Here is a 14,388-nt window from a genome sequence, read left to right as displayed (position 1 = left end):
ACTCCCAACAACGTAGGTAGTCACGAGGAGAGAAAACAAAAAGAAGGACGAGGAGATACGACACCCACAGCAGGCATCCACGACCAGCAGATGATACGACACCCACAGCAGGCATCCACGACCAGCAGCATGCCCAGAAAAAAAAAAATTAAATTGCTGACTTGATTAGAAACATTACTCAGCGTGATCGAAGTTTGATCACGATCATGAAAGCCTCCACGATCGACTGTGTTCTGGTAAAACACGACCACGCTCCCACGTCACAGTCGATATCTCGATCACGCTCCCACGTCACAGTCGATCACGTTCCCACGATCGGCTGAGCTTTGATACCATGTAGAAGATGAACCGAACCCTAGAGAGAGAGAGAGAGAGAGAGAGAGAGAGAGAGAGAGAGAGAGAGAGAGAGAGAGAGAGAGAGACGGCTGAACTTGAAAACAGAAAACTTAATCCATCATTAGGGCTTCTCTCTATATTAAATAGAGAGAGGCAAAATAGAGAAATTACATCTAAGTCCTTATGAAAATAATATTTCAGAAAACCTCTAATAAAGAACAACTTAACCTAAAAACCACCTATTCTCAACACTACCGACATTTTATCCTGTCAAATCCATTGATGATATGCTGGATTTTGCGTGAGACCGCTTCCAGTATTCCCTTTTCCATCCTTTTTCTCTGTTAGGAATTCAGTAGGCTTTGGATCAGAGTCATCCAGATGTCCCATCAGATCCAGACTCTATGAGGGGAGTGATTTGATGTTTCCAAATGAGATAGTTTAAAGAAGTTAGTTTTTCTGCAACAAGTTGACAAAGGAAGGTTTCATGGGAAAAGGAGTAGGAATTTGAGCCATTTGAAGGAACTGTGTGCAAAAATAATAAAAACCCAGAAGTTTTTTTTTCGACTGAACCAAGTGGGTCTTAAGTTGGCAATCAAAATATGAACAACACCCGAGCTATGCCAAAGATCTAAGAGAGGGCATGAATATCAAGATCATATCTACCTGATTTTTTTTTATAACGTCTGCCTCTTTCTTGATATTCTGTTTGGGTTTGAAAGATCAAGTTTTTTTTTTAAATATAAGAAAAGGAAGGAAAATCCTTCTTGAAAGATCTCAGAAGGGGGATCTTTTCAAGAAGGATTCAAAGAAGAATAAGAGAGAGATCAAAGAGGAAGATCCAAAAAGGAGGATCTTTTTCGGAAAGATAAAAAAAGGAAAAGGAGTATGGAAGAAAAGGATATCGAGAGAGGAGGAAACATGGGCTTTTTTGATAAGAAAAGTCTAAAAAGATGGATTTTTTTCAGAAAGATCTAAAGAGAGAGATCGAGAAGAAGGGGATTAGAAGAGCTATCAGATCTGATCAAGGTTTACTTGGATGAAGAACCAGCAACTTTGATACCATGTAAGAAATCTTTGAAATATGCCTTGTGAATCCTACGACGAAGTGTGAGAGGAGGAAGAAGAAGCCAATGTTGGAATAGAGGAGCCATCCATGATTTTTTCTGTATGTGGCTACCTCCTGTTTCATTAGTATTTAATATGAAACATTAGGATTTGGTATTTTACCAGAATACCCTTAATACAAACATTTTTTACGTAATATTTTTACAGACTTGATCGGATCTGTCTGGACCCGATCCAAAATATCCACATATCATTTTTCTTACACATAATAGGTCGGGAACCCGTGATTTGGAAGAAAAAAGGGAAGAGTCTTTTCATTATTCCTTGATCTGAAGGGGATATTATCAATCATGGATAAAAAAAATGATAAAATCGTTAGAGAAAAGTCGGATATCAGAGTCGAATCAATGACTATCACATTACAATTGAGATGCTAAGATCCCCTTTTGTCCTATTCATGTCATACATCTCTTTTATTTGCTTAGTCAATTACGGCGATTCATAATTGGGGTAATAATTGTTACCAGTTTGGGAGTGCAATGAAATAACAATAACTATGTTCTATGAAACCGTTGCTATTTCATTTCATTCGATCCAACAATTGACCATATGACGATGAATTCGTTCCCAGGCCTTGTACACACCACCCGTCATACTATGGGAGCTGGCCATGCCCAAAATCGCCTTAACCGCAAGGAGGGGGATGCCGAAGGCAGGCTAGTGACTGTAGTGAAGTCGTTGTAATGAAATAAGCGGAAGAAACCAAGAATGCTAAAGCATTCACTATGTCCCACACGGACAAGTGCAACAAACACAAGAGAGAAAATCCACTAAGGGATATACAAAGGGCCTTATAAAAAGGCTACACACATGAAAAATAATATCACTATTATTGAAGAGGAGCTCTCAAGAGCAATACACCATACATGGGGGGTTCCCCCTATTTATAAGAAAAGGAGACCAAAGGGGCTCCCAATAGAGTCGTTGGGAGCCCCCAACGGTCACATATGTGACCGTTGGGGGCCCCAACGACTCCATTGTGGGGCCCCTTTTCGGTATCCAAAAAATACAAAAATAAAAATAAAAATAAAAATAAAAAATGGTGAAATAAAAGAAACAAAATAAGTACCCCTATGGGGTACTTTGTGAAATGACCATAATACCCCTATCGGGTATTATGGTATTATTACATATGTTTTAACACCCCCCCTCAAACTTTACGGGGGAATGACCGAAAGTTTGCCAAGGAGGAACAAGAAGCGAGGAGCAGGCAGGGCTTTGGTGAAGAAATCGGCAAGTTGATATTCTGAAGTGACATATGGCAGTGTTACTGTCCCACGAAGATATTCATCACGTACATAATGACAGTCCATTTCAATATGTTTCGTCCTCTCATGGAAAGTGTGGTTGCTAGCAATGTAGATGGCACTTTTGTTATCGCAACAAAGCTTCGAAGCCCCGGTAATTTCGACTCCCATATCTTGAAGAAGACTTCGAAGCCACACCAACTCCATTGTAGTAGTTGCCATAGCCCTGTATTCTGCTTCAGTAGAAGACAATGAGACTTTCTGCTGTTTCTTGCACCTCCAAGCAATTAGCGAATCTCCTAGGAACACACAAAAGCTAGTAGTTGAGATTCGATCATTTGGGTTTCCTCCCCAGTCAGCATCAGTATAAGCTAGTAAATCTAAGGAAGAGAGTGAGGATAGGAATAGCCCTTTAGTCAAAGTATTTTTAATATATCGAATGATCCGGAGCACAACACTCATATGCACAGATGTAGGAGCATGCTGAAATTGGCTTGCAGAGTGCACAACATGAGCAATATCGGGCCTGGTGATAGTCAGATAGGTGAGGGAGCCTATGAGTTGCCTGTAGGGCGTAGGATCATCCAGCAGAACTCCATCCTCCAGTCGTAGTTTAGCATTGATAACCTCGGGAGTTTCCACCTTTTTATCATCTGAAATCCCAGATTTGGAACATATGTCTGCAGCAAGCTTCATCTGTGACAATATATACCCTCGAGGAGAGTATGCAACTTCTATACCAAGAAAGTACCTGAGAAAACCCAGATCAGACATATCAAAATTATGTTTTAACATATTTTTAACTTTAAGAATACCGCTTTCATCATTGCCAGTGATGATCATATCATCAACATAAAGCAGAAGGATGATGATACTATTACCTGCATGTTTAACAAAAAGAGCAGTGTCAGTATAACAGGAGCGAAATCCCAATTGTAACATGATAGCACTAAATCTATCATACCAAGCCTTAGGGGCTTGTTTAAGACCATATAAGGCTTTTAATAACCGAAGGGTTTGACCTTGGTTAACACTGATTCCCGGCGGAGGGTCCATATATACTTCTTCATTCAACTGACCATTAAGAAAGGCATTTTTAACATCTAATTGGAATATAGGCCATTTCTTAGATGATGCTACCGCAATTAAAGTTCTAACGCTTGTCATGCGAGCCACGGGAGCAAAAGTTTCCTCATAATCGATGCCATATTCTTGTGAGTATTCCTTAGCAACTAATCTAGCTTTATAACGCTCTAGGGAACCATCACTTTTTGTTTTGACTTTGTAAACCCATCGACATCCTATAGCTTTCTTATTTGGAGGAAGGTGAACTATTTCCCAAGTTTTAGCTTTATTTAAAGCATCTAGTTCAACTTTCATTGCTTCAACCCAATGAGGTATACTTTTTGCTTGATTATAATGGGAGGGTTCATAGTAAGAATGCAAGGCTATTAGACAAGCTCTATATTTAGGTGAAAGAGTTTCATATGAGACAAACCTATTAGGTGGAATTGATTCTCTAGAAGAACGCCTAAGGGAGGTTTCTTCTAGGGGTTCATTAAGCCGCAAGAATTTTTCTAAAGCACTAATAGGTTGGGCTTCCTCACGCCGAGTGTATACTTGGAGATTGTCACCGTTAGTTGGTGATACATCATTATCATGAGAATCATGAGTATTTTCTAAAATTTCTGGATGACTCAAAGAGTCATCATTTGAATCTTCTAAAAGATCATTGATAAACATATAATCAATTTCATTTGATTTTTCCAATATGTCAAATCCATTTTCATCTTCTAAAAAGGTTACATCTTTGGAGACAAATAACTTATTGTTTTTATGATCAAAGCATCTATAGCCTTTTTTATTTTCACCATATCCTAAAAATACACATTATATTGCTTTAGGTGACAATTTATCTCTTTTATGTAAAAGAACAAAGCATTTACACCCAAAAATCCGAAGACGATTGTAGTCGGGTGTCATATTAAAAAGTTTTTCATAAGGAGAGATATTATTCAATTTTGAAGATGGCATCCTATTGATTAAATAGGTGGAGGTTAACACGGCTTCGGCCCAAAAATTTTTAGGAATATTTTTAGAAATGAGTAAGGATCTAGTGGTTTCCAAAATATGCCTATGTTTTCTTTCCGCTAGACCGTTTTGTTGAGGAGTTCTTGGGCAAGATTTTTGATGACAAATGCCATGTTGTTTTAGATATGATTGAAAATCATTTGATAAGTACTATCCACCCGAATCGGATCTAAGAATGGATATTTGACTTTGAAATTGATTTTGAATTTTTGCATGGAATTCTTTAAAGAAGTTAAAAACTTCCGATTTAAAGTTAAGAAAATAAATCCATACATATCTAGTATAATCATCAATAAAAGTAACATAATATGAATAACCACCTTTAGATAGAACCGGAGATGACCCCCAAACATCGGAATGCACCAATTCAAAAGGTCTTGTTGTCACAAAGGATCTAATAGGAAAAGGAGTAGACTTCATTTTGCCAAAAATGCAATCTTTGCAATTGATATCTTTTTCTTTACAAAACGTGTGTCCAAAAGGAAAAAGATACATTTTAGAGTAACTTGGATGTCCAAGCCTTTTATGCCAAGTTTCAATATTTTTGTCTTGGACATAAGTACAAAATGAGGTATTTGGAAGCATTAAATTATCCATAAAATAAAGGTCTCCCTTCCTATGGCCTTGCCCAATCCGCTTCCCGGACCGGAGATCCTGCACAAAGCACCCTTGGGATGAGAAAGATATTTCACATCCATGGTCGACTATTTGAGAAACGGAAAAGAGGTTAAGATTTAATTTTGGAACTATTCTAACTTTTGGAACAAGGAAATTTTGAACATTTTTAGAATCAAGAGTTCCAACACCATTTATTTTGAGAAAAGTTCCATCGGCCGTAGAGACACAAGACATTTTTGAATTGGTGTGCACATTGGTTAATGCATTTTCATGAGGGGTCATGTGAAAAGAAGTTCCGGAATCTAAAATCCAAGAGTACGTACCGGGAGGTGATGATGAGGCAATGGCGGCACCGGAGGTGGAAGAAGTGACCTTTAAAATTTGTTGAAGAGCCAAGGAGATTTGTCCAAGAGTATCTTTGAGATCCCCGTTCTTGCCGTCATCTTCTTTGGTGGTGGATTCTTCAACGGAAGCCACCTTTGGCTTGAATGCTCCATTTAGCTTTGGGCAAACGGGTTTAATATGTCCCGGCTCATAACAATGGTTACATATAATCATTTTTCTTCCACCACTCCCTTGCTTACCAAAATCAAGTGGTTTGTATGTTTTAACATGATTGCCGGGTTTAGATACGGCAAGAACTTCCTCTATGCTTTTACCCATGCTATACCTAGTCTCTTCTTGAGTAATCTCGGCAATAGCTTCTTCTAAGGGAGGAAACGTGGATCTATGGAGAAGTGAGGATTTCACTTGTTCAAATTCGGGACGAAGCCCAAATAAAAATTGAAACAATCTATCTTGTTCCATTTGTTTTTGTCTTAGGACCACATCCTCCATAGATACCCATTTAGGCTCTAAAAGAGCCAATTCATCCCACAAAGGATTTAGAGCACTATAGTAATCTTGTATGCTCATGTCTCCTTGTTTTGTGGTTCTTACTTTTTCTTGCAAGAAATAAGCTCTTGCAAGATCCTTTTGGGTAAACATACCCTTCATAAAAAACCAAGCTTCATTTGCCCGACGGAATTTTGCAATATTTGCACATACCTTAAGTTCGACATTATTCATAAACCATGCTAGGATTTTTGCATGGTTGCTCTCCCAATCTTCCATTTGATGATTATAATCTTCAATGGCCTTGAGACGAGCATCGCCTTCAAGTGCTTTCTCTTGATCTCCTTCCATCTTTGTGAGCTTAAGTTGGGGTTCCGGAACGGTTCCCATTACATAACCCCAAAGCTTCTTGCCTTTGAGATTATTCTCCATTGCGGATGCCCACATCATGTAATTTTTTCCATTGAGTTTGAATGATAGATCGATCTTGACTTCCATAGCTACACAATGAAGATGTGAGAAAGAAAAGAAGTAGAGAGAGACAAGATTTTACCTTTAGTAGATCTTATGGCTTTGATACCATGTAATGAAATAAGCGGAAGAAACCAAGAATGCTAAAGCATTCACTATGTCCCACACGGACAAGTGCAACAAGCACAAGAGAGAAAATCCACTAAGGGATATACAAAGGGCCTTATAAAAAGGCTACACACATGAAAAATAATATCACTATTATTGAAGAGGAGCTCTCAAGAGCAATACACCATACATGGGGGGTTCCCCCTATTTATAAGAAAAGGAGACCAAAGGGGCTCCCAATAGAGTCGTTGGGAGCCCCCAACGGTCACATATGTGACCGTTGGGGGCCCCAACGACTCCATTGTGGGGCCCCTTTTCGGTATCCAAAAAATACAAAAAGAAAAATAAAAAATGGTGAAATAAAAGAAACAAAATAAGTACCCCTATGGGGTACTTTGTGAAATGACCATAATACCCCTATCGGGTATTATGGTATTATTACATATGTTTTAACAGTCGTAACAAGGTAGTCGTACTAGAAGGTGTGGCTGGATAACCTCATTTTTAGGGCGAGCTAATGCGGAAAAGACCCATATCGATAATTATGATCTTACATATGGACAATTTTTCCGTATCTCGTTCATCCTCAACAAGATATTTTCTTTGTGCGCCGGTAAAAAACATGTTTTTTGAGAGATACTATTTCACCAATCGAGTCACAAGTATCTGACATATTCATACCTAACGATTTTCTACAAAATCGAGAGAGAGAGAGAGAGAGAGAGAGAGAGAGAGAGAGAGAGAGAGAGAGAGAGAGAGACTTTGAAGGTGAGGGATTGCTCTAATACAAACAAAAAACTTTTGATATGAAAAATTCCTCCACCCAGGGGGTGGAGTTTTTCTAATAAAAAAACTGAGCTTTTAGAAAACTTTTCCTTCAGAATTTTTCTCTCGTTTGGGACAGATGGAAAAGTTGCTGCTTTTTCTTTGCTATTTTCATTTCTCCTTCCATTTTCTCACATCCAAACATGCCCTAAAGCTGCGAGATTTTGCAAATCCTGTGATGCTATCAAGAATGTTGTGGTTTTCATATTTATTGGGTTAATATTATGAGTTTGTTAAAATCTCAGTGATATTTTTGACTATATATATATCAGTGTCACTGATATCGTCGATATTTTGAAAATATCATGATTTTTTGGTATTCCAAGGTCAGTTGTTTCCCAAGATATTCCAGATATTTTCAAAATATCGGTAGAATCGAAAATACTGCGATATATTCCTGAGAAGTTCCCTATATATTTTTGAGATATTCAAAAACATAGTTTTTTTTTTATATTTTATGTATCTTTTTTTGTTTCTTTTATATTTTAAAAGTTTTTCTAGTCGTTTCTTTATAATTTTGTAAGAAAAACACTACAAAACCAACTGTTGCCTTTTTTTGTTATTCACTATATGTTTTTCCAATTTTTAAAGCTTTCAAGATTTTCTCGAGAAAAATCACTTTTTGAAAATATCTTCAAGAAAAACCCTCACTGAGAAGTTACCTTGAATGATATAGGTGACTATGTATGTATGTATGTATGTATGAGGTCACTTTTCATGTTGCAGCCTACAGTGGTGCTGCTTACCATCACCCATCTCATGCTTCCTTGACATGAGGGGTGGTCAACCTACTCTGCCGATAACCTACTGTAAAACAAAAATAAAAGTTGAACAATTATAGTACCAAAGAGAAAAGAGTCAGACTTGTCATCTCCTCTTTCGAACAGTAGAAAATGAGAGAGCCATTTTTTTTCTCTTTCATTGCAAACAAAAACAAGGATGGGCCTAGGGTTTACTGGTTTAGGGATGAAATCTCTTTAGGCTGGCATCTCTCCCTCTCTCATATTTACTACCCATTTACTTGTAGGTGAAAAAGTTTGGTTGTTCATGGCTGGGTTCTTCAACATTTGATTTTTGACCCTAGCCCGGACATGACATTGATGCCCATGTGAAAATTACTTAAGAATTGATCTTAAGGCGTTGTCAGAGAGAAGTTACAAAATTGGTGACAAGAAGTCATCACCACAGTAACAATAACAGCAATGCCTTCACCACCGCATAGGAATTACGTGCAACTGAGGTTGAACAGAACAAAATTTACATCAGACCATCTTCAATGCGATAAAAATTTGCTGTTCTTGATTTGTATTTCCTAGCTTCCACATCTTCAACAGGTCTTTCAAAGTCATCCATGATGTTTGTCTACTCTACACAACTACTAAAGCCTGCAGCCAGATAGAACTGTGTGAAGCTAATAAAGCAATAAGAATCCCAATTCCTTTGCCTGTACAAAAATGGGTGCCAAATGAGAGAGAGAGAGAGAGAGAGAGAGAGAGAGAGAGAGAGAGAGAGAGAGAGAGAGAGAGTCCTAACCATCAATATGGTAGTGGTAGGGACAATGCTGTTTTTTTTTTGTTATTTCAAGCCATGTTTGGCAAATCTGACCCACAAATGTGTTCAGCATATTCCATTTGCTAGGAATCAACTGTTGAATTATGTTTTTTTCGATACAAAACAAGTTTTATGGGCTTTTAAATTTATGAAAATTATGAATCATCGATTTTTAAAGGCTCATAGAAACCTTCTCACTTGTCATAAACAAATGATCCAAGAGCCTATTCCTACTAAGCAAACCATGTAGATCATATCTATAAGGTTAGATTTCCCCAAAAATAACTAAAAAGTTGAAAATTTAGACTATTTGCTCGAAAGTTGCCAGTCGAAGAAGCAGGAGCGGGAAGTGAGACACTTCTAAAACTTTAGAAAGCGGGAAGCACAAAACGACTTAAAAGCGAACCAGGAATTCTCTCGGAAGCGAGAAGAGAAGCGAACTAGATGCGACCTTGGAATCAAATCGAAAGTGAACCGAGATTCGAAGGGGAAACAAAGAGGGAAGCGACCTAGGATTCAACAAGAAGCGAATAGGAATCGAACAAGAAGCGAAAATGTAATTATATTTTTCATAATTTATCAAAATATAAAATTTATGTTATCATTGACAAAATAAAACATGAGTAGATAACATTAAAGCTGATCTATTAATATCAAAACTGAACCATATATGCAAGTGCAACCATTTAACAAATGCATCATGTTGCAAGCATTTAATAATTAATACATCAAGGAAAATTCATGTTTCAGATTCATGTAAAACATATAACAACGAGTCAAGAACACATTTTACAACCTATACAATTTGCACAAATAAATCCTTCTAACTTTTACAATTTGCACAAATAAATGCTTTTAAGAATGGATAACAACAAAATTCATGTTTCAAAAAAATTTCGGTGGTAACAAAATTCATGTTTCAGAAAAATTTCACAAAATCCATGGTTGCCGAAGCTGAAGATCGTCAGAGTCGCCAAATCAATGTTGAAGTTGCCGAAGAACGGTAGAGAGAGACCACTCACAAACCCTAAAAACTCGAAAACCCCTCCCCCTCTCCCTCCCCTTGCCTTATAACAAAAAATTTCAGGAAGGATAATTTTGCCCTTAAAAAGCATGAACTTTTTTTTTTTTTGGTAAAAAACAATTATGTAAGGGAAAAATTGTTTGAGCCCCAAAATACAAGGAAACATGATTCCTAGAGTTGGGAATCAGTTTCCATCAAAAGATAAGCTCGCTTCTCAATAATGGGAAGCTCACTTCCTAAGTTGGGAAAGCATGCTTCCCATTATTGGGGAAACTCGCTTCCCAATTTGGGGAAGCATGCTTCCCCTAATGTTTTGGAAGCGTTGCATTTCGTGCTTCCTCGAAATGCATTTCGGCGCATTTCAGGGAAGCACGATTCCCCATGTCTGTGGGCGCTTCCGGTAAGCCTGATCTGCACTCTCCTACTATTAGAGGAGCCATATATATATATATATATATATATATATATATATATATATATATATATATATATATATATGTGTGTGTGTGTGTGTGTGTGTGTGTGTGTGTGTGTGTGTGTGTTTCACCCATTGTTCTATGTATATGTTATAAATTGTCGAATTTATGATGCAATATAATTTTCACAAGTTTAGTTATATCTGTTGTTTCTAATGCTCTTATGATTCAACTTATGATACATTCAAATGCTTGGATTCCATTTCTGTTACTTGATTTTATGAAACAAAAGGCATTGATAAATCATATACCTCTTACTAATATATGCTGCATTTTTAAGAAGATTGTTTTTATCCATTCTTATATACAGTATCTCTCATGCTCCTGTAACTTATTTAGCTTATATTTTCCTGTTCTCATGCTCTAACTTATAATTTATTCCAATGTTGGATTCCATATCCACTGGCATTTGATTTTAAGAATAAATGCAATCAATTTTCATCCTAAGAATTATGACTATTGCTCGTCATGTGGTTGTGGTAGGATGTTTGACCTCACCATTTTTTGTTATTTTTCTTGTGTTTGACCCAGAGTTACCGGAAGCTTCTTAGGTAGGTGGGAAGCTTGCTTCCCGGAAACTCGCTTTGGAAGCACGATACTTCTTGCTTCCGAAACTTTATGGGAATCTTGATTCCCCTACACTTCTTCTATGTTTCCCACACACATGGTCTATGCTTCCTATATGATTTTCTCACGTTTCGTTTCATGTTTTTCATGTATTTTCTCTCACGCTTTCACTCACTTTCCATGTACTTTCTTTAAATTAGTAACCATCATTGTTAGATTTTAACAAAAATTTAACTCTTTTACTGAAAAATCACAAAATATAAGAATGGTCAATTTTATTTTAGTTTTTATTTGTTTCTTGTTCGAGTCCTATTCAATTATCATATTGCTTCATTTTTTTTAATGTTTTGCTTTTAAATTGATACTTCGCTTCGCGCTTCATATAAATTTTAAAATGCCTCGCATCTCGCTTCCGCTTCCCGTATCGTTTCCTGCTTCCGCTTCCTAGTTTGTCAACCTTGGTTTGACCTTAAACTTTGTGAGCAACATGCTTTGCTTCATGCTCTTAGGCTATCACCGCTTACTGCCCTTGGTTTTATCCATTCTTTCTTTTATTTTAGCTTTGCTTACTCATGCTTTAGCTTATAATTCATTAAACTATCTGTACTCATAATTCAATAATTTTGATGCTTGAGGCTTTATAAAATAAATGAACGTGCTGTATTTTCTTTGTGGTTTGTGTATATTCTGTGTGCTAATCAAGTCCTATTCAGTTACCTCTTCTTTTAGATGTGTATATGAAATTACCTAGTTTGATGGTAATAAATAATTAAGTGGCAATTTTCAAATGTAATTAATTTTGATACAATTTTCCTGATTGCAGCACCAACTTCTCTTCTCGATGGAAAAAGAAATGAGTTCTCCAAGTTGTTATGGTCATTACACTTGTTGGTGGACCTCAAAATTTTGTAGGAAAGAATGATTATTAGTGACTGTGCAGAGCAAATTACTTAATATCACATCTGAGCTTTTGCTTTGGGCTTGGATTTCAGTTCTTTGTATGGCCTGTCAAGTTTGCTTGGCTGCAAAGATCATTTTCTCAATGTAACCAACAAGCATTATATGGTATCTGGGTATTATACAGGGGGAGCGAACTTTTGGGCTTTCCTAGTGTACAGAATTCAGTATGGATGGTTGAATTTCTTCATAGACGTGTTCTAATATGTTCTACTGATAAATAAGGTTAACTCTAAAGATAAATGATTGAAGTACTTGTAGAATACATTTTGCAATCGGATGCTGTGTTGCTCATTACTGACTTGATTTTGAATCCAGGATACTGCGACTGAATTTTTCTGGATGGACTGTTTGGAGCTTCAGGTCTCCATGAGTTTTTCAATGAGTTGATATGTTTCTGTTGCATGCCTACACACATGCATGTGGTGTAAATAATCAAAACCTAATTTAGAGCTCTCCAAACACATAGCTTTCAATGGAAGTTTATCAGGATGACATGAAAACTATTTTTCTTCAATTTTGATGACATAGTTTTGGAAATTCTTATATTTATCATGTATTGCAGATCATGAAAACTGCATTTAAAATTTAGACAGAGTTGTGGTTCTTCCAGCTCAGGGAAAAGTAAAGCAGTCTGGTTGTAAAACTCACCTTTTGGTAGGACAAACACTATTTTAACTCAATAAATGCATCAGCATTTTTTGACCTTGGAAGGGCAATTGCCTACCCCTTAAATATGTTCTGATTTTTGTTTTCACAAATCCTGAATAAAGAGTTCAATGTAAACATCATTCAGCCATCACTTTCATTATAGTCTAGTTATTGTGAGTTACAATTATTGATCCTGCACTTGTTATTCATGCTTTATAATTAAGTGTACTATTAAAATTCTATTGCAAGATTTACATGCCGCTTTAGACTATATCTAAATTTGACTTCCCATCTCATGTTTATATCTGCAATAAATTACTTTGCATGCACAATCCACTTGATCTTATGAATCAATTGTAATATAAGTATAGTTGTGAGCGTGTGTGCACACGTGTTGCATACTATTGGTACTTACAACCATGTTGATTATAATATGCATGAGATCACATGGTTGAATAAGATAGGCCAGTTACAGTTGCACCATTTTAACCTAGGTGACCGTGGGTTCAAATCCCACTGGGGGCAATTGCGTACCCCTTAAATTTGTTATGATTTTTGTTTTCACAAATCCTGAATAAAGATACAATGTATACATCATTCAGCTATTGCTTTCATTATTTTAAGTCTAGTTATTGTGAGTTACAATTATTGATCCAGCACTTCTTATTCATGCTTTATAATTAAGTGTAAAATTCTATTGCAAGATTTACATGTAACTTTAGACGATATCTAAATTTGACTTCCCATCTCATGTTTATATCTGCAATAAATTACTTTGCATGCACAATCCACTTGATCTTATGAATCAATTGTAATATAAATATACGTGTGTGTGTGTGTGTGTGTGTTGCATACTATTGGTACCTATGTCACATAGGTGGGGGTACGGGTGCGATGCAATTTTAAAAATTTTGGACACGGGGACACGGCTATATATATATATTTAAAATATATATATATAACATTAATAAGATTGTAAATTTTAAAGCAGTAAGTTGACCGGTCAAAGTTGAAAAAATATATATAACAATAAAAATAATAAAAAAGAATATATATATATATATATATATATATATATATATATATATATATCATAAATGGACAAAAATGGACTCGGTCAAAGTTGACCGAGTCCAAAATTAATTTTAATAAATGGACAAAAATAGATTCGGTCAAAGTTGACTAAGTCCAAAATGTGGACGGACTCGGCTCCGATGCATTGACCGAGTCTAACACTTCGTTGACCGTGTCTGCCCTGTGTTCGAAGCCGCACTCGTGTCCGCACCTGTGTCGGGTCTATGTGACTTAGATTGGTACTTACAACCATATTGATTATAACATGCATGAGATCACATGGTTGAATAAGATAGGCCAGTTACAGTTGCACCATTTTAACCTAGGTGACCGTGGGTTCAAATCCCATTGCGGACAAAAGAAATAGTGCAGGATCATAATGAACTTAGAATATAAATATGATTTCATCCGTTCTTAGTGCCATATACAA

The 14,388-nt window shown here is 36.5% G+C and overlaps 1 protein-coding gene across 1 annotated transcript in view; it reads left to right on the top strand.

Moving 5' to 3' along the window:
* LOC149849137 (Pentatricopeptide repeat (PPR) superfamily protein) overlaps window positions 1–12,382 on the top strand; it is a 69,948-nt gene extending 57,566 nt beyond the window's left edge. Inside the window, exon 2 of the mRNA XM_090013396.1 lies at window positions 12,100–12,382. Coding sequence (XP_089869522.1) covers window positions 12,100–12,133 — 34 coding nt within the window. The 3' untranslated portion in view covers window positions 12,134–12,382. The remainder of the gene's footprint in view (window positions 1–12,099) is intronic.
* Window positions 12,383–14,388: the final 2,006 nt, after the last annotated feature.

This window comes from Nuphar pumila, chromosome 1 (genome assembly GCF_984573655.1).
Source record: "Nuphar pumila chromosome 1, dmNupPumi1.hap1.1, whole genome shotgun sequence".
Classification (NCBI taxonomy): domain Eukaryota; kingdom Viridiplantae; phylum Streptophyta; class Magnoliopsida; order Nymphaeales; family Nymphaeaceae; genus Nuphar; species Nuphar pumila.
The sequence above is the reverse complement of the archived record's forward strand: the minus strand, read 5'-3'. Positions and strand labels throughout refer to the sequence as shown.